We start from the raw sequence: 25,828 nt of genomic DNA, 5'->3' as shown, positions 1-25,828 counted from the left end.
CTACTGTCCAGAGCTAGGGTGAGTCGCTAGAGCTGGCAGCTGGGACCAACCTTAGCCACAGCCCGCTAAGTAGTTCACAGACCCACTACCGGCTCCAACACAGCGCCTTGGCGCGGCTTCTACTTTACTTTGGGCATGCGCGAACCGCACCGGCCAATCCCCAGTGCTCACGTCATTGATACGCGCAGGCTCAGCAATGGATCTCATAGGCCACACGTGGAGGGAGGCGTAGCCCAGACATGAGCCCCTCGGGAGGGTTGTGTTCAGGCGGCTCCTCTGGCGGTAGCTCTGCGAAGAGGGGTTTGGATCGGTCAATGACGAACATCTCGTGTCCGCGTTCATCTCGGAGCTCCTCGAGCTGCGCAAAAGTGCAAGGTCCATCGGAATAGTCATTGACAAACAGAGCGCCCTCCCCCGGCGGCGCTGGCACCTTTTTCCGCCGGCGTCGGCGTCTGCAGATCATGGCTGCCAGGAGCAGCGCGGTGAGCGCCAGCAGCGCGATGGCTGCTGCGATCGCCGTCTGCGTTGCTAGGCCCAGGGCTCGGAAGGCCATGCTGCCCGCCTCGTGCCGGGGCTCATGCCCCACCGGGCGCGTAGCCGGGACTTGCGGCGCGGGTAGCTGCCGGGACTGCTGCCGGGATGCGTTGACCAGTAGATGAAAGGGCACACGCACTTTGCCGCCCGCATTGGCGGCCTCGCACTCGTACTTGCCTGCGTGAGCCAGGGTGATGTTGGTGAGGAAGAGCATGCCGCTGCCGGTGTCCCGGGTCGCGTGGCCGCCCAGGCCTGGCGGCCCACCTTCCAGCTGGGCCTGCGCTTGAGGCTTGCCATCACGAGGCTGGGGCACCTTTCTCCAGACCACCAGGGGCTGTGGGTAACCTGAGGCCTGGCAGGCTACGTGCAGGTCCTCCCCTAGGTTGGCCGTGTGCTCCGCGGGCTCCACGTTCACAGAAGGAGGAATGCAGATGAGGCTGCCTCCAGATACTTCTAGGAGACTCTGTAGGGCCAGGCGCGGGGGCTCCGCACACATGATCTTCTTGTCTCTGGAGCTCAGCAGCCGGCGGCCCCCCTCTTTGATCCAAGAGCCCAGCCAGTGAAGGGCACAGTCACAGCGCCATGGGTTCTCTGTGTAGGGCAGAGTACATACAGCCTAGGTAGATGCGTCCTGCTAATCCAGACGGAAGCCCTTTCCCACCTCTTACAGATGCCTATAGAGTCTAGAGTGCCAGAGCCCTAATCCCCTCTTTCCCTGTCTTCAAGTTCCTGAAAAAGCATCAGTCTCTGAAGTTCCAGTTTCACAAGCCTCCACGTCCTTGCACATCCCTGCCAGCACTGAACCCCTGTTCTCAAGTGAGCGCTCTCCAATTCTGTCCCCCTCTGACGACAAGTTGTAAGGGCACCAGGGCTCTACAGGGAGAGTTCCAGGACAGCCAGGGCTACACAGAGAAACCCTGGCTTGAAAATCCAAAAATAAAGCCCTGCTTCTGTTAAGTTACTCAATGGAGCTTGTGATTTTCTTCCTTAACCAGGGAGGGAGGGCCGTGAGCTGTTACTCTACCAGCACTCCTGGTGGTCCTTTGCCATGTCTGAAGGTTCTGTTGTGGCCCTGCCCAGGGAATGTCATGGTGAAGCAGGGCAGAAAGGGAAGATTATAGGGGCACAGGAAGGGAGGCAAGTCCCCACAGAATCTGGTTGGAGCCTCTCACCAAGTGTACAGCACAATTAACATTTGCTTTGAAGATTGCCAGTGGAACAATATTCCTTTTATGTATGACCCTCAAGAACGACCTTACCCTTTTTTAAATTTCAAAACACTTCTTAATAAGAAATTTTTATTTTCTGAGCATTGGTGTTTTGTTTGCATTCATGTCTGTGTGAGGGTGTCAGATCCCCTGGAACTGGAGTTACAGACATGTGGGTGCTGGGATATGAACCCTGGGTTGTCTGGAAAACAGCAAGTGCTCTTACCCACCAAACCAGCCTGACCTTACTCCTTTTGTAGGTAATTTCGGGGGGAGGGGGAACACACAGACTAAACCTTCGTTTGCAGGAGGGGCTTCTTCCTCTTGTTGCGTAGGAATTTGCATTATCTGATGTAGCCCTGTCCAAACGCATGGGATCCACCCTAGGAGCTCACTTAGGTTTTGTTTTCAAGACAGGGTTTCTCAGTATAGCCCTGGCTGTCCTGGAACTTAGTTTTGGTGACCAGGCTGGTCTCAAGCTTAGAGATCTTTCTGCCTCCCAAGTTCTGGAACTAAAGGCTTGTTCCCCATGCCTGGCTCCCTTAGGTTCTTTAACAATCCCTTGCGATGGGATTTCTGAAGTCATTTTAAAAAAACGAAAGTCTATATGGCTATTGTAAAGACAGGTATTTGTGACTTTGTAAGGCCTACACGGACAGCTGGGTGCTTCCACAGCACCTGTCCTAACTCACGTTTCAAGTCTATGTTAATGTCCACTCCGATAAACCCCAACTCTCTTACATCTTGTGGATCCTGAAATTATTTTCTGCGGTGAAGTGAAGAACGGGGCTCTTCCTGAGTGAGGGACTCCCCAGGCTAGAAGTGGCCACAGTGTGGAGCTGACAGTAGGAAGCCCCAGTAGCTTCTCCCTACTGGGGCAGCTGTGGACCAAGAAGAGTTACCTGTGAGGCGCAGGACTTGCAGGCTGCTCAGAGGCTGCAGGGCTTCTCTGCTGATGGTGCCCAGTTGATTCCTGCTGAGGTCTAGCAGGGCCAGGGAGGAAAGGCCGGCCAGGGCCTGGTCCTCCAGCAATTCGATGCTGTTTTCTTGAAGATGCAGCTCCTGCAGTCGCTGAAGTAGGGACAGCAGATCATCAGGGAAAGGGGCCATGGGAAGCTAGACACGGTTGACTTCTCTCCCCCAACCCCTCCCGCCAGCTAGCAGGGCGGTCATCGAGAGCCCAGCAAGATCGCGCACTTCGCTCACCGGTAGGTGCAAGAAGGTGAAATCCAGCAGCTTCGCCAGCTGGTTTCCGGCCAGGTAAAGCACGCGCAGCTGGACCAAGCCCACAAACGCACCGCCCCGCAATCCCCGGAGCCGGTTGCCGGTGAGCGCCAGTTCAAGCAGGCGCGGCTGTGCGCGGAAGGCGCCCGACTCCAGCGCTCGCAGGGTGTTGTTGTGCAGGTAGAGGTGGCGTAGGGCAGCGAGTGGTGCCAGGGCTCCTTGCTCCAGGTGCGCGATGCTATTGTCTTGCAGGAACAGCGTCTGAGGGCCGTGGGGACGAGAAGATTACTTCACTGTGGGGAATGGCCCACTTCCAAGGAGCACCCCATCCCGCTCGCCTACCTCTGCACCCTAGGGACCTTCCACTGCACCTCTGGTGTCCACACCATCTCTTCCTTTATGGCGGGCACTTGTAGCCCACCACTTCAATGCAAGGCCCTCCTCCAGTCCCACACAGTGCCCACCTGCGTCCCGGGGGGGATTCCCGGTGGGACGACGCGCAACCGCAGGGCGCCGCACTCCACGGTGGCGCTGTAGCAGCGGCAGGCGGCGGGACAGCCAGTGGCACGCGGGAGTCCGGGCAGCAGCGACAGCGGCAGCAACCCCAGCAGTAGCGGTAGCAGCGAGGGGGCCCCCGGGGCCATTTCCGAAGAGCCCCACCGGGAAGCCGTGGCTTCCCTAGGGAATGGACCCGGATGGGATGCGCCTCCTGAAACAGGGTTAGCAAGCCAGTGCTAACATGATCCAGCCAGCGCAGGAGCAGGGATGTCGTGCCAGGTTTGGTGGGCTATGCTCTTAACCTAGACACCGGGGAAGCTGAGGCGGCAGAATTGTTGTAAGCTCAAGGCCAGGCGGAAGCTCTGTTCCAGGCCGGTGTGGCTGGACTACAGTGAGACTTCGCATCCAGGGGCCCGGGAGGTGGCAGTGCAGCCTTTAATCCCAGAATTTACTTGGGAGGCAGAGGCAGGCGGATATCCTTTAGTTCTACAGTGTGTGTTCCAAGGACAGCCAAGGCTATACAGAGAAACCAACGAAACAAGAACCAAACAACCCCCAAACCACCACCACTCAGGAGGCAGAGGAAGGTGACTCTCTAAGTTGAGGCCAGACTGATCTATATAGTGAGTGCCTGGTTGGTCGTGGTGTGTGGCTGGAGAGATGGTTCAGAAGTTAAGAGCGCTGGCTGCTCTTCCAAAGGTCCGCAGTTCAATTCCCTCCCAACCACATGGTCACATGGTGGCTCACAACCTCTATAATGAAATCTGGTGCCCTCTTCTGGCATGCAGGTGTACATGCAGACAGAACACTGTATACATAATAAATAGATATTTTTCTCTTGGTAAAACCTGTTATGAGGGCAGCAAGATGGCCACACAAGTAAAGGCAGGAATAAATAAAGTCTGGCAAGTCTGAGGACCTGAGCTGCGTCTGCGTCTCTTAAACCCACGTGAAGGTGGAAGGAGAAAAACGATTCCACAAAGTGTCCTTTGACTTCTGGGGTTGTTCCTCCGACCCATGAACGCACACACTTTTCATAAAGTAAATAAACTCCAAAAAGCAAAAACACTTCAGAAAGGCAAGGAGGATGGACATCAGAAGAGGGAGAAAACGGAACAGGATAGGAGCCTACCACAGAGGGCCTTTGAAAGGCTCTACCCAGCAGGGTATCAAAGAAGATGCTGAGACTTATGGCCAACCTTTGGGCAGAGTGCAGGGAATCTTATGAAAGAAGTAGGAAATAGTAAGATCTGGAGAGGACAGGAGCTCCACAGGGAGAGCAACAGAACCAAAAAAATCTAGGCACAGGGATCTTTTCTGAGACTGATAGTCCAACCAAGGAACATTCATGGAGATAACCTAGAACCCCTGCACAGATGTAGCCCATGGCAGCTCAGTGTCCAAGCAGGTTCCATAGTAATGGGGACAGGGACTGTCTCTGACATGAACTGATTGGCCTGCTCTTTGTTCACCTCCCCCTGAGAGAGAAGCAGCCTTATCAGTCCACAGAGGAAGACAATGCAGCCACTCTTGATAGACTAGGATCAGAAGGAAGGGAAGACCTCCCCTATCAGTGGACTGGGGGAGGGGCATGGGTGGAGAAGGGGGAGGGAGAGGAGGATTGGGAGGGTAGTAGGGAGGGAGCTACAGGGGGGATACAAAGTGAATAAATTAATAAAAATAAAATGAAAAACAACAAAAACAATCTTTCCTTGAGTGCCCATACCTCACCCTAGACCTCTTCTTAGGCCTGTGCTGACAGCCTCCTGCTCTTCGCCAGCAGGACAGCACCATCTTCACCTGGGGACAGGCTCTCCTTGGATCCCGGGTGCAACGGGAAGTAATATAGGCTTGGGAACTGCTGGGTGGCAAGTCCAGGGCCCAGTTGCCCAGGCATGGACCTGGAAGAGCAGGCTCTGGGCAGGCACGTCCTCTTGGCCTCACTCTAAGGGACTGGCATCAGCATAGGGTTCAGCACTGAGCAGAAACTTCTTTGTGTCCCAACACAAGAGCAAGGAACCCCACAAGACCTTAACCCCTATGACCCCAGCTTTTGGGTCACTTGTCATGATCTGAGGGGGATGCAGGAAGAAACGGTGGTTCAGACAGCCTGGTGAGGTCCACCATCCTCCTGTGTAGGGATGGAAGCTGGTGGATGTTTACCTAGAGTTATACTTTTCCTCAGCTAACTCATACTAATTTCCTTTTAGACAGGGTCTGTTGTGTCTCTGGCCGGCCTAGAACTCATTACGTGGACCATGATGGCCCCAAACCCAGAGATGTCTGTCTCTGCCTCCAAGTTCAAAGACCCATGGCACTTTCTTTCCTTTTTCTTTTTTAATTCTTAGCTGGGCATGGTGGCACATGCCTTTAATCTCTTTAATTCTTGGCCAGCAGGCAGCCTGGTCGACAAAGTGAGTCCAGGACAGCCAGGCCACAGAAACCATCTTGAAACTGCCCCCCAATTTTTTTTTCTTTTTTTGAGACAGGAGTTCTCTCTGTAGGATGGTTGTGAGCCACCAAGTGCAGGCTTGGAATTGAACCTGGGTCCTCTGGAAGAACAGCAGCCAGTACTCTTAACCACGGAGCCATCTCTCCACCCCCAGCCCCACCCCCCTGAGACGGGGTTACTTTCTTTGTGTCTCTGACTGGCCTGAAACTCCCTACGGTAAGCACGTTGGCCTTGAACTCACAGAGATCCTCCTGCCTCTCCAGGACTCGGATTGAAGACGTAAGCCTCACACCTGGCTATTCTAATTTTTTGAGCCTCAGTCTTGCCATCGCCCATGCTATTCTTGAACTTGAGATACTCTTGCTCATGCTTCCAAGTGGCAGGGTTACAGGTGCGCACCGTCACACCTAGCTTTCTCAGGTAATTTTTTTTTTCTTTTTGAGAACTGAGGGAGATGACAAACAGTAGGAAAAGCAATTCAGAGCCTTCGCCCCACCCTCCGAGGTGGCTCCAAATGGCTCTCCGTCTCTAGAGTAGATAAATCCTGGCTGGGATGTGGGGGGAAGCCTTCGGTCATCAATCGCTTTTTTCTTCTCTCCTTTCTTCTGGGGATCGACTTCAGTGTCTCCTGCCACCAGGCACAGGCTCCAGCACACAAGTTACACTCTTATCGTCCCAACTGGGCATCCAGCTTTCTAAGTAGGAGATGTGAGCAGCGTCCTCTCAAACTATAAAGAAGTGCCTTCTGTGGTAGTTATTGCGTGTGCCTGTGAACCTAGAGACAGGAGGCCTGGGGTCTAGTTCTAGGCACAGCGAGCTCAGTTTTAATGGTGGTACCGGAGCTGAGAAGCCTGCTTTTCTGAAGTTAAGGTAGATATAGGACCCAGGGTGCGCTGTTCTCCAGCCTCACTTGGCAGGGTCTACTGTTTTAACACCTGCTTATTCACCAGGTCTTCTTGCTCTGAGTCAAGTTGAGCTGTATTAAGCGGCCTTGCTGTTTATTTCAATTTTTGCACCAATTGTAAGTCACATGATCATTTAAAGTCAATAGAGATGAGGCAGCACAGCGGTAAAGTTTTAATGGAATAGCTTTGGCACAGGCAAAGGCAGTTCCTAGATATCTCAAAACATGTGGAGCCCCAAGAAGCAGGGACGTTTGCTAGGCTTTTAATTTCCGGGAGCACAAATGACTGTTTGGTCCCTGGCTTCAGGCCTTGTGTATTACAGCCTTCAGTAGCAAAGCCTTGCTCTGTGCATTAGAGATCAGAGCTGCTGCTCATGCAGACGCCCAGATGTGCATCAGTGCAAGACAGCCATGACAGGAATTAAGGGACCCTTACTAGATGAGCCCAGAAATCCTTTTAACAGGACATGAACCTCTAATCCTGGGCAGGAGCGGGGTGCCGATCTCCTGGGTGCCCATCTAGGCGGGAAGTGGGTGGTGAGGAGGCCTGTGTCCTCCCTCGGGCTCAGTACGAAGCCCCAGCTAAGGTCTCTGTCAGCCTTTGCGACCTGGCGCTTTTAACCAGCAATACCTCTCCCTAGCCAACCCCTCCCGCTCCAGTGGATGCGAGCCTGCTCATAGAGGGCGTGGTTTCCATCCCCCCCACCCCCAGCCAGATCCTATGACCTTTCCTAGGTGCCGCAGTCAGAACCTAGAGGGTCCCGATCCCGCCCCCGAGCCTGGTGACCTTGGGCCAGGATCTAACCCCCCCCTCACCTGCTCCAGTGGCGAGCGACTCCCCGCGGTGCTTGCGGCTGCAAGACTGGAGAAGCGGCGGCGGGGGGGGGGGTTGGGGTGGGCGCGCACGCGCACCGACCCACGCGCTCCTTGCGCTTGCCGCCCTGCCTGACGTGACCAGCGTGGGCCAATCCGTGGGATGCAAAGCCGGTGAAAGGGTTAGAGGTGGCCGAGAGGACCTCTGTAGGGACCAAGGATAGCAGAGCCGCGCCAGAACCTTGGACAGCGCCAGGCTGCTGTGGCCCTAGGCGTACCCTGCGCGCACGCGCACTCACTCCCGGCGTGCAGGTGACAGGGGACATCTAGGTCAACCCGGAAGGCCGGAGCCCAGGGTGAACCTGCGAGTGCTACAAAGCCCAGTGTTTGCCCTAACCCTCCCCACCCAGCCCCCGCCGGGGAGGCTCAGGGAGGCGGGGCGGCGAGCAGCAGCGGGGCCAGATCCATAGTTAGGGCGAGGCGACGACCTTGCCAGTGCACGTGAGAGGGGAGCGAGGGTGAGCCAGGTCCATACTCGAAGCAGGCGCTGAGCTCGAAGGCCAGGGCCGAGCGCACCAGGCCCACGCCTCCCGCGCGCTCCGGGGCCGGGTGGTACAGGCGCCCGTTGGCCGCCAGGGGTAGCAAGCGGGCCGGCTCGAAGGGTGCCGTCAGGGCCTCGCCGCCGCCGCAGTAGGAGAGGCGAGGCGCCTCGCTGTCGGGGGCCAGCAGGTGCGTGAAGACCACCGGCCGGTCTTCGCAGCGCAGGAAGTTTCGCTCTCTGCCACAAGGCGAGAGGAAGGGGAAGGCAGCCTCGTAGCGGCCGCTGCGGTTGGGTCTCAGGCGGGAGAAGAAAGTGACCAGGAACTGCAGGTCTGTGGGAACAAAAGGCACGACTGTTCACTCTCCCGTGAGCGAGCTGCCCGGACAGACTCCATTTCCTGGGCACCCCAGCACTGGCTCGAGACAGCCGCCCCCTGGAGGTGGGGGCTTCCCTCAGAAGCCGGGAAGATGAGGCCTTGACGGGCAGAGGGAGAGAGGCACGAAGGAGCGCAGCGAGCAATACCTTTGAAGCAGGTGATAAAGTTCTTCATTTTGGAGTCATCTAGGAAAAGCTGCGGACAGAGGGGACAGACAGTGGACTGTGAGTCCTGGCAGGAAGGCCTTGGGCCCAGTGTTGTGCTCGCTGTCCTGGCCTTTTCTGTAGAGCGTGTTCAAGGGGGCATGAGAAGGGCCCTGAGGAGTTCCCACAGCCACATTAACGGTTACCAGCGCCGCAGCCTCCTCCCACCCCAGCTCTAAAGCGGGTCTGACTGCCGTTGTCTCCCGCCGTCGCGAGCATTCAGCTCTGGGACCGGCGCTAGGCCAGGCTGGTGTGGACCAGCGGGACTGCGATGGGGTCGCTGGTTGGCGCTGAGGCTTCCGGCTCCCAGCCTGGGCTTTGGAAGCCAGGCTCAACACCGCACGCAGCCTCTATTCCGAGGTATCAGCCCTAGAACTCTTCCCCAGTGGCTGGGAGCTCCCTCAGGGCTCCTGCCTTGCGCCAGGCACACCTGGCCCTGGTGATCCACGTAGTAGAAATACTCGCGGGTTCTGGGTTCCGGGCTCTGGCCCTGTGTGTAGGAGACACGCTCGTCCCCACTGCAGGCCCGAGCTCCCTGTGACCTCGCCGAGACTAGCGCTAAGTTACGCAGCGCCCTGCAAGGCGGCCACATCCTTCCACAGCGGAAGCAGGTCACCGAGCGGGCGGTGGCGCGGTGTTGTGGGTTCCGCCGGTAGCACGTGTGGGGCGGGGCGGGGCCCCCTGCTCCGCCCCGGAAGGAGGTAAGCGGTATGGACCCGGTCCCGCCCCCTTTCCCCTCCCCGTTAGAAGGAACCCGAGGCACAAGCAGCGGAGTGTGCACTTGAACTTTATTCACACGGAGCTCAGTCATCTCGGTCCACACGTCCGAGAGCGAGCCTGCGGCCAGGCCACCGGAGAGGTTCAGAATCCGCCCTCGAGGGCTGCGGGGCCTCAGCATGGCGGAACTTTTGTTTTTAATAAATAAAAACAACTCTAAAAATATATTTATATATAAACGGGAGAAATGAAGTTTGACAGCGGCTGGAACTGAGATTCCAGAATGGAAAACGCAGAGGAGTCCAGGTCCCATCCACGCTCCGCCCGGGTGTGGAGTTTGGTCGGAGGCCGCGAGGTCAGAGGGTGGTGCTAACTTGTTCAGGCCGAGGACGGCAACGGCAGTTCAAGAGATAAATAGCATCTGGTTAAAACTATGTTCTTAGCAAACTTAGTTCTGACATCTGTCATTCTATTTATATCTTTATACACAAGTAGGATGGGTGCGGGCTAGATTCTGGACTGAAACCAAAAAATAAAAACATAAACACAAAACCTCTCGCCCTCCCCCACCCGCCCCAAGAACGCCTGCCTAGCCCTGGCCGTACCCCAGAGGGCTTTGGTTTGGGGCCTCCCTTGCATTGGGCAGAAGGGGCTGCGTCCTAGCAGTGGCCAGCACAGCTCTCTAGAGCGCCTCTAACTCTCCTTCAGGCCCCAGCCAGAGGCCCCTAGATCAGGGTAGGCGGGGTCAGGGCGAGAGTGCCTAGGTGGACTGCCCTGAAGAGGGGACGAGGTCGTGTTGCCCTGAGCAACGCGGCATGTGCTTCGGCCGACTAGGGGGGCAGTGTCGCTCGGCTCCGGGAAACAGAAGGCACTTCTCGGGGCTGGCCTGCTATCCGCAGGGCGAGCCGGTGCCTGCAGAACTGGCCGCAAGTTATGGCGCGGCTGCTTTGCCCGGGAGGGCCTGGAGCGGGGCGGGGCGGGCATCTGGCGGGGCCTGGCATGCTGCCTCGCACTGGGGCCTTCCCTCCCACCTCCCCAGATGTCACCCTAGCCGGTGTCCATAACCCATGTGCTATAGCACGCCCTCCATGAAGCTGGTGTCTAGATGCTGAATGAGCACTCGAAGGAAGGACATCTCTTTTCGCGTATTCTCGAAGATGATGCGCGGGTCATCCGACTGGCAGCGCAGGCAGTTGGGTGCCATTACCATGGCCAGGTTGCTGACGTCCATTTTGGTGATGGCTACATTGGCAGGCTGTACGAACACCTGGGTGAGGGGGGTCAGGGAGAGGAAGAGAACAGAGTAGAAGACAGCGTGGGGGGTGGGGACGGGTGGAGGTGGGGGACGGGACGGGCCAGGGACGAGGGGGGTTCGGCAGGGTGAAAGGTGGGCATGGCGCGTCATCAGATCCAGAGCACGCGTACCTGGAGGAAGCGTATGAGGTAGCACAGCACCATTCGGTTGATGCGCGGTAGTGCATGCACCACAGCCACGGCAGCCTCCGGGCTCTCGTAGTGTGCAATGCATTGTTCGTAGAATTCATGAGGAATCAAGGGCTCCTCCAGCTCCCGATACCACAGCTTCAGCAGGGATGCTGAGGGCGGGAGCAGCTTAGAATGAACTTGGTCTGGGGCCCCCAAAGACAAGCATCCACTAAAGGGCACACCCAGAGAGAGTATGGAGCGGGCTGGAAAGGGTCCCCCTGGCTAAAACTGTTGAGACTGAACCCACAACCCAGAGGCACTAGCTGCTGGAGGACCTTGGCTTAGTTTTGGCAGTATAGGTGTATAGGTGTGTGTGTGTGTGTGTGTGTGTGTGCCCACCATGACTACAAAATAATTTCTCACAAGGGTTGCGCAGCTGCTTTAGGAGGGGGCTGAGAATGGCCTAAGAGCTGTGGGCTGGGCTGCTCTGGAGAGCAGAACCCTGGGTATGCCAAGAATACTGACGTGTTCGGCGTAGAACGATGTCTAGAAGTGATGGGGAGACATCACTTCACTTCACTTCTGGAGGTAGGTTCCAGGGGTGAAGCCTGGTGAGGTGCAGCCACAGAAAGATGGCGGGACGAGGCCACAGGGCAATCCTGGGGTGGAGGACTGGACAGGAGCCCAGGCCCGAACGGTGATGTACTTTCTGGGATGTGCATGCGGGCCATCACCCGGGAACTCCACCAAACGTCAAGACTAGGCCACACGTGGCTGCGGATAAGGATGTCTGGGGCTCACCAGGGACGTGGGGGTCCTCCAGGCCGGTCGGCACCTTCCACTGATCCACCTGCAGCTTCAGGGCGTTCACCTCATCAATGTCACCAGGGACCCTAGAGCACACAGGGTGTCTCAGACTAGCGGAGCTCATTTTGCTCTAGTACTAGAGTTGGGAATGGCAGAAAGTCTCAAGGTCTCACCAACCTGAACAATTCTCAGGCAGGGTGGGATGGCTCAGGGCTTTGTTGCTTTTTTGTGGGGGAGGGGGAGGGGGAGGGGGAGGGATCTGCCCATACACTTGGGTCAGTGATGTGGGGTTCTCCTGGCCATTCTCCCTTCAGGGACTCTATTGGCTTCTCTGTGCTGCTGTCTCCCTCTGCAGGCCACTAAAGCCATTTCAAACTTGGAACCCTTGGGTTTCCCTATTTGTCCTTTGGGAGGTTTGGGCCTCCCTGGGCCCAGGCCAGCAAATCATCACAATGGCTGATACTGCCTAGGCAAGTGCCACCCCCAGGGCAGGGTCTGTCACATCCCTGCTCACACAGGATGATGAACTGGGGCTGCTGAGCTGCCTGGCCGGCTGCATGCCATCTCTGAGGCTCTTGTTATAGGTGATGTCCTTGCTGGTATCCAGGTACATCCTGGACCCCTGCTGGCTGTCTTTGGCCGTCCTGCTCTTTTCGGGGGTGACACAGCCAACCTCCCTCCCACGGATGGAGCATCATCTTGTCTCTTTTGGCTGTATGGCCCACAGGCTTACTGGTTCCTGACGGTAAAGATATATAACATACCCGCGCTCCATTTCCCCACCCACAATCTGGGGTTGGCAAGGCACCTGAAAATGCCCTCCGTCTGGTCACCATTGAGTGCCAGCACTTCTTCGGAAAGCCGTGTCTGTACCCAGGGCAGCTGCCTGTCAGGATAGCGCTCCTTCTGCATGCTCATCACCTCCTGCAGCGCACTGCCAAACATGGATGGGCTGAACACGGCATTCTTGGCATGTCGTATTTCCTCTACGTTGGGCTTCTTTAGGCCCTGCAAAAACAGCCCAGCACTCAGGTCCCTGAGTGCTGTAGTCCATCTCTTCTCTCTAACTCTGGGCCTTGGCCCAGTCAGAACCAGATACAAACCACACCCTGACCCAAGTCACTGAAGGCCTCACGCCATTTGCAACACCCTAACCCATGAATAAACAGAAAGGTGGAAAGGCGAGGGTCCTCACCACAGACTCGCATATGGCAGTACCTGTCTGCTGTGTCTCATCATGTCAGCTGGCCTTCTTAGGGGCCAGTGCAACCAGGTTGCTATTCCTGGGCTCTGGGAGGCTGGGTACAGCCAGGTGGATGGACTACTTACTCAGGTAGGCTACCTGATGGCCTGTCTAGTACCCATTTGCATTGCTCATCAACTAGTCCCAGACATGGTCACGAGCCCTTCGAAGGAAAGAGACTGTGGGAAGCACAGGGGCTCCTAAGTCTACCTAGTTAGCTGCTAACAGGCTGGGGAACCTCTGTCAGCTAGCACTCTCGTGAGCCTCACTGCCTCACCATCAGGATTTCTCTATGGCCTGGGGGAGAGTCATTCGCCCTACCCTGCTTCTCCCAGAAGCGTTTGTACCTTCTTGGCCCCGGTCAGGGCTGCCTTCTGCAGTTTGTGGTAACAGTACTTCGCATAGGTGCTTATTGCTACCCCTGGAAGAGAAAGGGTAGCAGTCAGCCTGGTGTGGAGATGTGGGATACAGGGGCTGAAGACAGAAACTGTAGGAATTCTGGGATGTGGTCAGCCTCTCACCCACCCCCGGAGAGGGAAGTAGCCCAGGCACAGTCCTTCAGAGCAGAGACCCAAGAGGAGAGGCAAAGGTGTACTTTCCCCACCTCTAGGAGCTAGGGTGCGAGAAATCCCTCTGCCAGCCTTCCTATAGCCATGTAGGAAAAACAGGTTGGGAACAAAGCTGCTTGCAAGAAGTCAGAGGCAAGAAAAAGAGCACACCCTGGGTCCCAGGCCTTGAAATTCTACTTCCTTTCCTCCTTAGGTGACCCTAGCAAGACCTTTGGTCTTTCCTGGTCTCGGGGAAAGAGGCTTCTGGATGAAGCATCTAGTGTCTTTGGCTAGCACTAGGGCAAACACGGTCCTCCGGCAGTTCTGGCTTCCTTAGGGAGGAGTGAAGTTGAGAGCAGAGTGACAGGGAGACAGTGACCAAGGCTTGGCTCTCAGTGGAAAACAGCGTATAGAAGATCCGCTGTGCCAGTGCTCTAACCAGAGGGCAAGATAATGGCAGGGCTGAAGGACTGGCTTCTTCTCTCAAGGAGGGAGCCTTGTGGGACTCAGTCCCTGCAGCGGAGCAAGTGGCACTGGAGTGTTGGTAGATGATGTCGTTGTCACCCACCTGGTCCTAGCACATAAGAGAGGGAAGCAGATGCCAGAACATGCCAAGAGGCATCATGGACAGACTAGCTGCCAGCTGTGTGCTTCTGGAAAACATACTCTGCCTCTGGAAGGTCTTGCCTCTGTGATCCCCAGGCTGCGACTCACTGAGGTCAATGAGGACTGTAGATTAGGAGTACATTTGCCTTTGAAAGGAAGCAGTTTCTTGTGGACATCTAAGGACTTGGAAAGGTCTTTAAACTCCATATATACATGGGTCTTAGACACACACATATATGGGAGATTATATCACTTTGTCAATGAAGAGTTTTATTCACATCTGTAAAAGTTGTTCTTTTCTAACTGAAATAATTATAAATTTCTCAGATGTTTAAGTCTTGGACAATCTGCCCCAGGTACCAAGTGATCCACAGACCCTGGCAGAAGGTCCCAGTTTTTGTCCTCAGCCAGCTGGAGACGGTGCTGCAGCCTTCTACTTCAGGGCATCCTGAAGTAACTTTCAGGAGAGCTGTCAGGCTCCCTTGTGTTAGAAGAATGGCTACTGCTTGGGTGCTTTCCCTGCCCTGGCTCAGCTCAGCAGATGAGGTCAAGGAGCAATGAAGGGACTTACACCTGCTACCTCCTTATTCTGCCCACTCAGTGTTTCCCCGAGGGAGAACACAAAAGGCCCTCATCTGCTCAGGACCAGAACACCCCCTATTTCTACTACCTCTCAGCTGGTAGTGGGTATGAGAAAAGCCTGTGCTTCTGTTTTTCTGTAGGACAGGGATAAAGATAACACCCATCTCACAGGTGCCCAATGATGGCTGTACTGAGAGCTTATGAGCCAGTTAGGGGTTAAGCACACAGCTGCTGGGGTCACAGTGGTAGCAGGTAGGCCAGGACTGAGGCTGGGACTACGTGTACCTGAGTATAGAAAGCTGCAATAAATTCTGCTCAGTGCTGAGGTCCAAAGTGGATCAGGCGGTGGTCACTGCCATCCCACAGAGACCCTGACTTGTATCAGGTCTGCTCTGGGCCCCAGTCTAGCCTTGTTGAACCTTGACCAGAATCTTACCCAGGCTGCAGGGACACGCTTTCCATGTGGAGTGACTTACACTCGACTTAGAGGAGCAGTGTTGCGGGTTCCAGCAGGTGTGCCAAGGCTTGTTGTGTCTGCTGTTCTATACCCTGCATGGCCCAGGGAAGGAATGCTGTTTGATTTCCTACCAGACACTCTGGGTTCCAAAGCGCTGCCCAGTTCTGCTCCAAGTTCCACAGGAACTTGCTCTCTACCGTGTTGGCCAAAACTCCCAGATGGTTGGCATCCACCTCCCACACCCTGGTGGGAGGGCTACCAGGGTCCCGTAACTCTTTCCACTAATACTCTATGGGCAATCTGGGCGCAGGCTGCTAGAACAGCCTGGGAAGCCCCGAGCAAGGACAAATTTCCAGCCTTACAGATGCCATCCTGGCCTTGCTTGTTAGGCTCCACATGGGCTACAGCTTTCTGCTGGCCCAGTCTGCTCTAAAGAGGCCTCATCTACAGAATGTTCCCTAGCCTTGTCCCTGGGCTCCTGTGAGCAGCACACAGTGAGCAAGAGCTTTATGAAGCGTAGAGCAAAGAGCAGGAGGCCAGGGTTTCAGAGACTGTGAGCAGCGGCCTGGTGGAAACAGCTCTATACAGAGTTGGTGCGGGAAGCCAGAGCTGCCTTGAGGCCTTGTGAGGGAGTGGTGGCGCTGAACTACCACTGAGAGATCTAGATAGGGAGGTCACAGACTTCCCTGGTGTTCCACTGAGGAGAGGGCTCAGGGGAAGAGCAAGAAGGATGCTGAAGATGGCAGAGAAACTCTGCTTCAGAAGGCTTTGCTGGGGCCACCGTGGGAAAGGGAAGATGCCCTGCTAACACTAGGGTGGACTCCCCTGCCCCTCGAGGTGCTGGGCTAGAGGCCAGGGCTAGGGAAGCACTTGCCACAGGGTGACCAGCTCCTCCATCTGAGGGCCTCACCCCAGGGCCAGGCCCACTCACTCACCTGGGGTGACTCCAGGCCTTCACAGGTTAGTCCTTGTTCCCCCTGTCCACCAAGAAGCAAGGTGTGGATTGTCCTGGGTACTGCCAGAAGAGGTGCAGGGCACATACCCTTTCTCTAGGGTCATTTTGGTACCCTAGACCTCCAGTTTTTGCTTGCTTGGGAAGCCCCAAGCCTGAGGTTAGTGTCCCTCCCCCAGCCCAGAAGCGGTTAGAGAAGGCCAGGCGGCCATGGCTGGAGAGCAGAGCGGTGCAGAGGCAGCGCCCAGGCTGCAGAGGCCCTACCATCTGGCTCTTCAACATAAGGCTTGGGTTTCTTTCTCAGTTTGGATTTCTTCTTACTGTTCCTTTCCAGGAGCTCTTTTATGTGCTGTGTCACTGGGGAGCAAACAGAACCGTGAGGACCACAGCACATAAGCCAGAAACCACTGCCCACGTGGTTCCTACACTTGGTGGCAAGGAGGCCCCTGGGCCTGCTGGGGGGTCTGTCCCCATCAAGCTGATGGCCACATGTCTCTGGAGACAGGCAGCTATGTGCACACACAGGTCAGCGTGAGGTGCTGGGACCTTTCTTGTGTTATATAACCAGAGGGCCTAACGTGGGTGGGAAGGCAGGGAGATTGCTTGGGTCAGAGGGAGATATGGATCCCCTGGTTCACACATCTCTGGTGACAGAAGGTTTGGGTCTGGGCTTCTGAACTAGTGTTTGGTCCACAGACCCACCATGCTACAAAGCCAACAGAAATGGGTAATGACTGGACTGCTCCAGGCTGGCCTGGCCTACCACCTGTGACAAAGCGACTTGCTGTTGCCTGTGACCTTGTCACTTGGCCGAGGTCACGCCTGTCAGATTTTTGCACTGTGGAATTACTTTCTCCCCCCTTTCCTTTGATGTATTCACAAGGAAGGAATTTGGTAACGGTATTTCTTTCAGACTTTGGTTTAAGCTTTGGCACTGGCAAGTTTTCAGTTGGCTCATGTTCCTGACAGCTCTCATTATCTCTCTCTCCCATGCCTCTACATCAATGCTGTGACTGAACACAGAGTTCCAGTGCATGCTAGGCAGGTACTCTAACACTGAGTGACAGGTCTAGTCTTTTACTTTTTGAGACAGTCTTATTCAAACTGGTACAGGAGGACTTGAACTCACTTTGTAGCTAGGATGGGCCTTGCCTCTTGACCCCCAAGCCTTAGCACCCAGAGTAGCTGATATGAGACTACAGTGCCAGGCATGGCTATACTTTATTTATTTTGGATGCTGGGGACTGAATGCACAGCCTTGCGAACATGAGGCAAGTGTTTTGCACTGAGCTACAGTTGCAGCCCTGGAATTTTTGAGGTCTTGAAACTTTGAGCCCTTGCTTTATAGTTCAGGCTGACCTCAAACTCAAAATCCTCCAGCCTCAGGCCTTCTCTGTGTTGCGATTTCAGACATGTACCAGCAACCCAGCCACTTTTGGCACATCTTGTCAATATATTCCCTACACCAGGATGAAATCAAATATTTCTTGAAAGGACTATGGTTTCTTTCTTTTCCTTTCTTTCTTTTGGTTTTTTGAGACAGGGTTTCTATGTAACAGCCCTGGCTGTGCTGGACCAGGCTGTCCTTAAATTCACAGAGATCTGCCTGCCTCTGCCTCTGCCTCTGCCTCTGCCTCTGCCTCTGCCTCTGCCTCTGCCTCTGCCTCTGCAGTGCTGGGATCAAAGGCATGCACCACCACACCTGGCTAGGACTATGGTTCTTATAACAGAAAATTATAGCTAGAAACCAAAAAGGTGGGTGCCTTTTTGTTATTGACGTGTCCTTGCTTCTGAGGGCCTCTCAGCAGACAAGCAAATGTATGTCCACTAACCCCGATAAACATACACGTATCTATAAACACTTCTCTATGTATGGATCTTTGCCTCTATTAAAGTACAGATAGATCACTGGGGGTGGAGGGTGCACGTCTTTAATCCCAGCACTTGGGAGGCAGAGGCGGGTGGCTGAGTTTGAGGCCAGCCTGGTTACAGAACAAGTTCCAGGATAGCCAGGGCTACACAGACAGGCTAACCTGTCTCAAAAAAAAAAAAAAAAAAAAAAGGACATATGAGTTCATACCAGTATTGCAGTTTAACTGATCAACTGATCTCCACATAAATCAGTCTACACAGCTTCTGCTCTTTGTCTGCAACTTGTATAACTGGCTTTTCACTCCTCTTTTAGGGGCAAGAAGTCAAGGACTGACCCAGAGACCCATACACTCTACGACTGAGCTAACACTCAGTAGTGTGTTAGTGTATGAGTATGTGTTAGTGTAACGAGTGCCTCGTTCTCTTGCTAGTTTTCCAATACAGTGTTTTGGTATTACGTAAGTCACTGCCTAACTCGGAAGATGAAGATTTCCTCCTATGTTAGAAGTTTTATAGTTTGGGGTTTTGTTTTGGTTTATGACCTTTTTAAAATAATTTCTTGAAACAGGGTCTCTCTGTAGTTTTGGCTCTTACAAATCCCTTTGTAGACGAGCCTAGCCTGGAGATCCATCTCCCTCTGCCTCTTCAGTGCTGTCATTAGGGTGTGCCATCATACATGGCTGGTTTATGACAGATTTTGAATTAATTTTTCATACAGCGCGAAGTGAAGGTTGGAATTAATCTCTCTTGTGTTTAAAGTCTAGTTCTTCTCAGCAACATTCAAGAAAGATCTTCCACCTCTGAGGAAAACTGACCTGCTCTTGAATGAGCCTGTTCCTGGGACCTTTGTGATCATGGATCCATCTTCCTCACACAGACCGGACTTTGATTCCTCCAGGTCTATAACAACTAAGTGGTGGGAGGTCCTCCAACATGCTGTTCTTTTCCATTAATTACTGTCAGAGGTTTAGTCCATTATCAGTATAGCAGGAATGGAAATACTTTCCTTCTAAGAGTTACCTTTGTCATAGTGTCTCTTCATAATAGAAGAGTGACTAAGACAAGGTTTAATTTTAAAGACTTATTTTTTAAATAAGTGTGTGTGTGTGGTATATGTTCATTAGAGTGCTGTTGCCCACAGAGGCCAGAAACATCAGATCCCCTGGAACTGCAAGAGTTGGTTATGAGCCCTCAAGGGTGGATGCTGGATTGAACTTGGGTTTTCTGCAAGAGCACTATACATACACTCTGAACCACTGAGTCACCTTTCCAGACCCTGTTTATGTTTTTGTTTGTTTGTTTTTGAGATTGTGTCTCGCAGCTCTTAACTATATTAGGATTACTATGCTGACCTAAAATTCATGATTCTCCTGCCTCAGCCTTCCAAGTGCTGAAATTACAGGCATGTACTACCATAGACAGCTCTTCCCCATCTTTAGCTAGACACTGAGGTCTTTCTTATAGCAGCTGGGTGGTGGTGGTGCACACCTTAATCCCAGCACTCAGGAGGCAGAGGCAGGTGGATCTTTATGAGATCAAGGCCAGCCTGGTCTACATAGCAAGTTCCAGGATAGACATGGCTACACAGAGAAATTCTGTCTTGGAAACAATAACAACAACAAAACAAAAACAAACAAAAATAGATTTCCAAAGGGCTTCTCCAGAAGTGCTCTGTCATGCAACTTGCAACTTGTATTCAGTGTTAAGTACCTCTCAATGCATAATCTAGCTTGTTTGTGGAGACCCTGGGACAACTGAGAGGGTTCCTGATGATGATTGGCACAAGGGCGCTACTGTGTAAGCTCTATGGCTAAGGTAGCATCACCTTTTGGGGCCTTTACCCTACAGTGGTAAACACACAGCATAAGTCACATAGATGCTGGGAAAAGAATCAAAGCTGAGGCAGGCAGTGCAGAGTGACTCGCCAAGCACAGGAACCAGTTCCATGCTGCACCTTTTGACATGCCCTAGCCAGGTTTCCTCCTCTCAGTTGTAGTAGCCATTTTCTAAGTGCTATACTTCAGGACAGCTGGACTTCCAAAGCAGGTGTTGCAACTTCTGGGCTGGTAAGGCCTGTCTTCCTGACTGGCAGCCAGGCCTCACACTATATTCTACCTTCCCCGACCTCCTCAGTTTTTGAGAGAAGACTTCACATGTAACCCTGGCTGGCCCCAAACTCCCTATACAGACCAGGTAGCCTCAAAATTGCTGCAGCCTGTTTACATCACTTCCTTTTTGTAGCCTTTCTGCCTATACAGGGTGACAGTAAGGGTCAAGCAGGAAAGGCGCAATCATTGTATAAAACAGGAGTCAGTGGTGCTCTGGCATTTATCTCTTCTCTTTTTAGTCAGTCCATTTTAACATAAAAGAAATTATGATGAGCCATTTTTAAAAATGCTCACTGGAAGATGGTGGCACATGCTTTTTTTTTTTTTAGGTTTATTTATTATTTATAAAGTATTCTGCTTGCATGTATGCTTGCATACCAGAAGAAGGCACCGATCTCACTACAGATGGTTGTGAGCCACCATACAGTTGCTGGGAGTTGAACTCAGGACCTCTGGAAGAACAGCTAGTGCTCTTAACCTCTGAGTCATCTCTCTAGCCCAGTGGTGCCACATTTTTAATGCCAGAACTCAGGAGGCAGAGGCAGGTGAATCTCCGAGTTCAAGGCCAGTCTAGTCTACATAATGGGTTCTAGGACAGCCAGGGTTACACACAGAGAAACCCAGTCTTCAAAAACCAATAAACAAACAAAAATGCTGCAGAGTCCAGCCCATCTGTAATCCTAGCAATTGAGAGGCAGAGGCAGGCAGATGATCTCTGCAAGTTCAAGGGCAACCTGGTCTACAAAGCGAGTCCAAGACAGCCAAGGCTACACAGAGAAACTCTATTCAAAAACGAGAAATAAACAAATTAATTAATTAATTAAAATAAATAAATAAATAGATAGATAGATAGATAGATAACTACAAATTCTGCAGTCCTGTGTTTGCCCCTGAGTACTGGCATCATGTGTACCACCATGTCTGACTAGGACCCCTGCTCTTAAACAATGCTGCTTGCTCCTGTTGAAAAGGGATGGCCAGCTTGTATGCAGAGGTCTCTTCTGGACTCAAGGCCAAGCAAAGCTGCACACAGGCAAACTCGAGGCCAGCCAGGAATGGAGATGAAGGCTTTGACAGTGAGAGCAGCCCAGCCCCCACAGCCTGGATTCAAACCACCTGTCGGTTGCTTACCATTCAGAGTCCAAAGGTGAGACTATGGACCTTAAACAGGTATTGTCAGGCCACAGCCCCCAAGCTAGGGCCTCTTCCTTCTTTGTATAATGCAGGACACTATGAATACCACACACTTGGAAAAAGCACACACAGACATGCTGTGTGAAGATGGTATCACAGCATGTCCTACAAAAATATCCAGTTACATTCTTCCTGGACAGCCAACCTGGGGATCCTTAGGCCTCTGATCACCTTTTCATTTGCTCACTAACTCACTCAAGTAAGCACTTGAGGTGTAATATGAGCCTCATGCTGTGCTGGGCACTTGGAGACCCATTTCCATAGCCTATAGCTCAAGTACACTTGAAGGTCCTTTAGACAAGGATGGTGAAGAGATCTATGAGGTCAGCACAGTTTCCAGGATTCTCCCTACTCCTAGAAAGGCTTAAGAGGACCAAAGACTGGGGATCTTGAGTTTCCCACTAAAGCCTCCAGGAATAGTCCCAAGCTGCGCTGGTCCTTAAAGCAGGTATGGGAACAGACACATGCCAGGTTCTGCACCTGCCAGCACCTAGAGAAGAGCATGCCTAGGGCAGAAATCACACGGATTCGGAAATCTTTCTTTTTTGGTTTTTCGAGACAGGGTTTCTCTGTGTAGTCTTGGCTGTCCTGAACTAACAGAGATTGGCCTACCTCTTCCTCCAGGCATGAGCTACCGTGCCCAGCTGTGGATTCTGAAATCTCACTCCTAAGTGGCTGAGCTACTACGTGGTTTGTGTGCTTGGCACACCTTCTCCAGGAGCATGTTTAAGCCGTGCAGGTTCTGCCCTGTCCTCATGTGTACACAATGACCCCATAGCATTATGGAACTGCTTTCTCCATACCTGTTGGGGACAAGATCTAGAGGCCCTGACCAGGACCTCAGTTTCTAGGAAAATAGCTCCAGATTAACTCCTTTCTTCCCAAGGAGCAATGCACAGTATTCTGTGACCTAGCTTGCGAGCATGTGTGTGTTGGGCATGTGTGTGCACAGCGAGACATCAGTTCTGTGGCCGTATTCCACAGGTACTTAAAACTGTTGAGGTGGATGATGGCCTGTTGTACACGGCTACCCATGCCCTGCCCTGTGCCCACTCAGCCTAGCCCAGGGCTCAGAGCAGCTGCCCAGCTTATAAAACTATGACATATTTCTGGGAGCCTTGTACTTAGGCCTAGGCAGCCATGGGCAAGTAGGTTACCTGTGACAGTCCCAGCCTCTGGCCTCGCAGGACAGTTTAGCTCCTAATGCCCACTAACTGGCTGAACTATGACTCACATGTGCTTGGTCTATGGATTACACACACCCAAGTCATGATATTTTTCCTTGATGAGGTCACTGGCCCAGACCCCACAGAAGACAGCCTGAGCCTCTTCAGGTATCTTCTCTTACCACAGGATAACAAAATTGAGTGTAACAAGGGTACAGGAGCTCGACCGTGCCTGCCCCTAGCCATGGCAGGTTTGGAGCTGAGTGGATACACAAGGCTAAATGTCCTTATTTCTGTCAGGCTTGCCTGGGCTCTTCTCAGAGTTCAGGTAGGGTTCTCTGAGGATGCCCAAAAGCCAGAGGAAACTGGGGTTTGGGATCTTCCAGGGGACTCTATGTCTTCTTGGAACTGGCCAGTGTTACCCAGCATGGCTAGGAGCCCTCTCCATAGCCCTTACCTCAGCAGCAGCAAAGCTGGGGTGCTGAGGGCCCCACAGGCTGGGCCTTACCTTTAGTGTCGTTAACGGGGTCCATATGCCGGTAGATATAGCCCTCTAGGTAGGAGTGGAACTTGGGGGTAGGTGGAAAGAAGGCCAGGCAGATGGCCATGAGCTCCCAGCCACGGGCCAGGCTCTCTAGTCGGAAGTTCTCTGTGGTTTGCCGGCATAACTGGATATATAGCTCATCCCGTAGGCCCTGTGCACTCCAGCCTTTTGTGGCAATCTCCAGGGCCACGTGGAGTGGGTCTGCCTTCGCCCGCCTGTCACCCATATACATTTGGATTAGCTTGAAGATTTCACAGGCCTCCTTCTTCACATGCCGGTCACTAGTCACGATCATGGGCTTCTTGATGGACTCGCTGCTCCAGGCTAACATGTTGGCTATGGACACCTTTCGCCGGAAGAGACCCTGGGTGTGCTTGTTGAAGTGCTTGGAGGCCCAGTTCTCGATGTCCGTCTCTGAGGAAGGCTTACGCAGCGTGAATGTGGGGAAGACACAGCTGGAACTGGGAACTGCACTGCGGTTCTGCCGGCTGTTCTCAAACTGGGCACAGGCACCGAGGTCCTCAGACTAGGAAGGACAAATGGGACTGGGCCGTCAGAGAGTGGGCTCAGCAGGCAAACAGGCCTAGCTGGACTATAGCCCTAAGAGGTGTGAGCCAGCCAGTTGAGACTCAGCTTGCTCAGCAGACATGACCAAGAAGCTAAAGAGAGAGTAATAGCCTTGGTCATTGCTCTCAGGAAACCCAACTATGGGTGAGGAGGTACAGGGCATCTTAGATGGGGATTCCAACTCATCTTGTCTCACTAAGCAAGACTGGCATTCCTCCTCCTGCAGGCAAACCCCATTTCCACCTCTGCTTGACCCTATTACCCTAGTGCTGGTCAGGGCTGGAGGACATCGCTCTTTCATCACTGGTCTGGGGCTTGACCCTGTGGGCCCTCCCTCTGCCTATAGAACTAGAGCCCCTTATCCTCTTTTTAAGGATGGCCTTGTCCCTGATTATTCTGTTTCTCACAGCCTATAGAAAGTATCTGAAGCCATATGGAGATCCAAGACAGAAGCTGCCCACAATTCACTGATGCCTTCCCAGTGGGGTAGAGAAACCTGCCACACCACTTCTAGGAGGCCTCTTGGTTCCAACTGCACTCCCTGTGGGCGCCTGTGGGCGCCGGTGCGGCCGGACAGGTGCAGCAAGCCAGCATGAATCTGGAGCCAGAAGCTGGAGTGAGAATATTAGTGCCAGGATTGGGACTGGTGGACTCTAGAGGGTAGACCTGTGGAGATACGTACTTAGGCCTTGGTGTGGCATCCTACAGCTGCACTCTCTTACAACTGGCATACAGGGCCTGAAACTCAGGTTCTAAAAACTCCAAGTGTTACATTCATGCAATGGATGCCAGCCATAACAAGGCCCCATTCTGCCCTGTGCTGACCTCAGTCTGTGCCTCGACTGTTGGCCCCAGAGATCCCATCCGCCCTACCCTGTGGCCTCACCTGTGAGGGATGGAGGTAAGGCTCCGGTGAGGCCAGGTTGGTCTGTACAGAGATGCTTTTCTCCAGCAGGATTTGGGGGAAACCAAGCTTTTCAAAGGTGCTCCGCTTCCAGTGCTTGTCCTGCTGGGCCAGCGCCTCATCCTCACTAAACGCTCGCACCACAGGCCCAGGCATTGGCAGGGGGACAGCGCCGTCACTCTCATACCCTGAGCCGTCTTGCTGGGAGTCCCAGCTGCCCCTCTGCTTCATGTGGAAGTGAGCTTGCTGTGCCTCCCAGGCCAGCCGGGCCTGTGCCAGGAAGGGCTCGGGTGTGCCTCGCACGATGTCTGCCTCAGCCTTTGCTGGGGTAAGGCTGGACCTGCACGGAGAACGCTCTTCAGTCAGAGACTGCTCTCCTAGCAGGTCCCCAGCACCGTCAGTAGACGAGGTGCTAGGGACTTGGCACAGAGATGGCTTTCTGTTCTTTCTCTTTCGGGTGCCTGGGGAGTAGCCTGTGGAAGACATGGTGTCCTGTTGACTGGACCAGGACATGGCATCCTCCTGGGCTTGGGGCAGTGGTGTGGGCGGTTGGCTCGGGCGCGACTCAGGCCCTTCCATGGTACTGTAGTCTCCTGACCTGATCCCTAGGCGCTGGTCTCTCAGCAGGCAGGGGCTGGGCTGCAGGGAGTAGGTGCCACCACCTGGGTTGGGTGCATACTTGTGCCTGGGCCCAGCTCTAAGCTTGGGGCTGGAGCCTGCCTGCTCTACATACACCAGCTGCCGTACGTACTCCTTGCCCACAGGACTGTATTCCAGGCTCAGGAAGCGCTCTGGGCACTTCTGCTTGGTACGCATCAGCTGCTGGCAGGGTGATGTTGGGGTCTGTTTGGTAGTTTGCAGGAATGGGTGGGGCTTTCGACCTGGTGACCTCTGTGGTGAGCCGGTCTGGTAGGGGCTATTGGCCTCAAACTGCACATCCATGGGGGGTTCATCATAAATGGGGGCCTGGTATTCCACTGGAGGCTCCTCATAGAGTGGGGGTTCATAGCCATAGCGTGGGGAGGAGGGCTGTGAGTCACTGGAGGGCTTCCGGGGCTGCATCAGCAGTGGCGAACAGTTTCCAGCGAGCTCAGCCCTCCTTAGGAAGGGTGAGGGCCGCCTCTCTGGAAAGAAGACAGTGCCATCAGTGTCAGGGACAAAGGTCTGCAGGTTAGGTGAGTGTTGGCTGCCAGAAGGTCTGCGGTGATGTCCCCCAGGCTGGTTGTCTGAGGGATAGCCATTGCCTTGGGAAGTGAGGAAGCTGGGTTCACGGTCAGCAACCTTGATGAGCATGCGTTCCTTGTTACCAGAGTTCCATCGTAGTGAGGAGGTCCTGTGTGGAGAGTGGACACGTAATTATTGGCAGAGTTAAGTCCAGCCCCG

The 25,828-nt window shown here is 53.7% G+C and overlaps 3 protein-coding genes across 8 annotated transcripts in view; all 3 read right to left on the bottom strand.

Annotated features, from left to right (window-relative positions):
* Nucleotides 1-93: 93 nt before the first annotated feature.
* Nucleotides 94-7,767, bottom strand: Lrrc24 (leucine rich repeat containing 24). The gene is made up of 5 exons (XM_021659079.2): nucleotides 7,637-7,767; nucleotides 3,431-3,675; nucleotides 2,949-3,227; nucleotides 2,645-2,813; nucleotides 94-1,125 (listed from the first exon to the last, which is right to left on the bottom strand). Exons 2-5 carry the CDS (start codon nucleotides 3,608-3,610, stop codon nucleotides 191-193), a joined length of 1,563 nt encoding a protein of 520 aa, XP_021514754.2. The 5' UTR covers nucleotides 3,611-3,675; nucleotides 7,637-7,767; the 3' UTR covers nucleotides 94-190.
* C8H8orf82 (chromosome 8 C8orf82 homolog) lies at nucleotides 6,971-9,443 on the bottom strand. Its single transcript, XM_021659294.2, has 3 exons — nucleotides 9,184-9,443; nucleotides 8,697-8,745; nucleotides 6,971-8,505 (listed from the first exon to the last, which is right to left on the bottom strand). The coding sequence occupies exons 1-3, from the start codon at nucleotides 9,343-9,345 to the stop codon at nucleotides 8,060-8,062; spliced, it is 657 nt and encodes a 218-aa protein (XP_021514969.2). The 5' UTR covers nucleotides 9,346-9,443; the 3' UTR covers nucleotides 6,971-8,059.
* Nucleotides 9,444-9,524: 81 nt separating this feature from the next.
* Arhgap39 (Rho GTPase activating protein 39) overlaps nucleotides 9,525-25,828 on the bottom strand; it is a 92,474-nt gene continuing 76,170 nt past the window's right edge. For 4 of the 6 annotated variants that reach the window (XM_021659026.2, XM_060389190.1, XM_060389189.1 and 1 more), the window contains 8 exons: nucleotides 24,428-25,778; nucleotides 22,939-23,500; nucleotides 16,355-16,447; nucleotides 13,293-13,366; nucleotides 12,511-12,710; nucleotides 11,697-11,788; nucleotides 10,896-11,065; nucleotides 9,525-10,737 (listed from right to left, as the gene is read on the bottom strand). In XM_021659026.2, the coding sequence (XP_021514701.1) occupies nucleotides 10,543-10,737; nucleotides 10,896-11,065; nucleotides 11,697-11,788; nucleotides 12,511-12,710; nucleotides 13,293-13,366; nucleotides 16,355-16,447; nucleotides 22,939-23,500; nucleotides 24,428-25,778 (2,737 nt within the window). In that variant the 3' untranslated portion in view covers nucleotides 9,525-10,542. The remainder of the gene's footprint in view (nucleotides 10,738-10,895; nucleotides 11,066-11,696; nucleotides 11,789-12,510; nucleotides 12,711-13,292; nucleotides 13,367-16,354; nucleotides 16,448-22,938; nucleotides 23,501-24,427; nucleotides 25,779-25,828) is intronic. The other 2 variants (XM_021659029.2, XM_060389191.1) reach the window with 1 other exon arrangement.

This window comes from Meriones unguiculatus, chromosome 8, assembly GCF_030254825.1.
Source record: "Meriones unguiculatus strain TT.TT164.6M chromosome 8, Bangor_MerUng_6.1, whole genome shotgun sequence".
In the NCBI taxonomy this organism is placed as follows: domain Eukaryota; kingdom Metazoa; phylum Chordata; class Mammalia; order Rodentia; family Muridae; genus Meriones; species Meriones unguiculatus.
The sequence above is the reverse complement of the archived record's forward strand: the minus strand, read 5'-3'. Positions and strand labels throughout refer to the sequence as shown.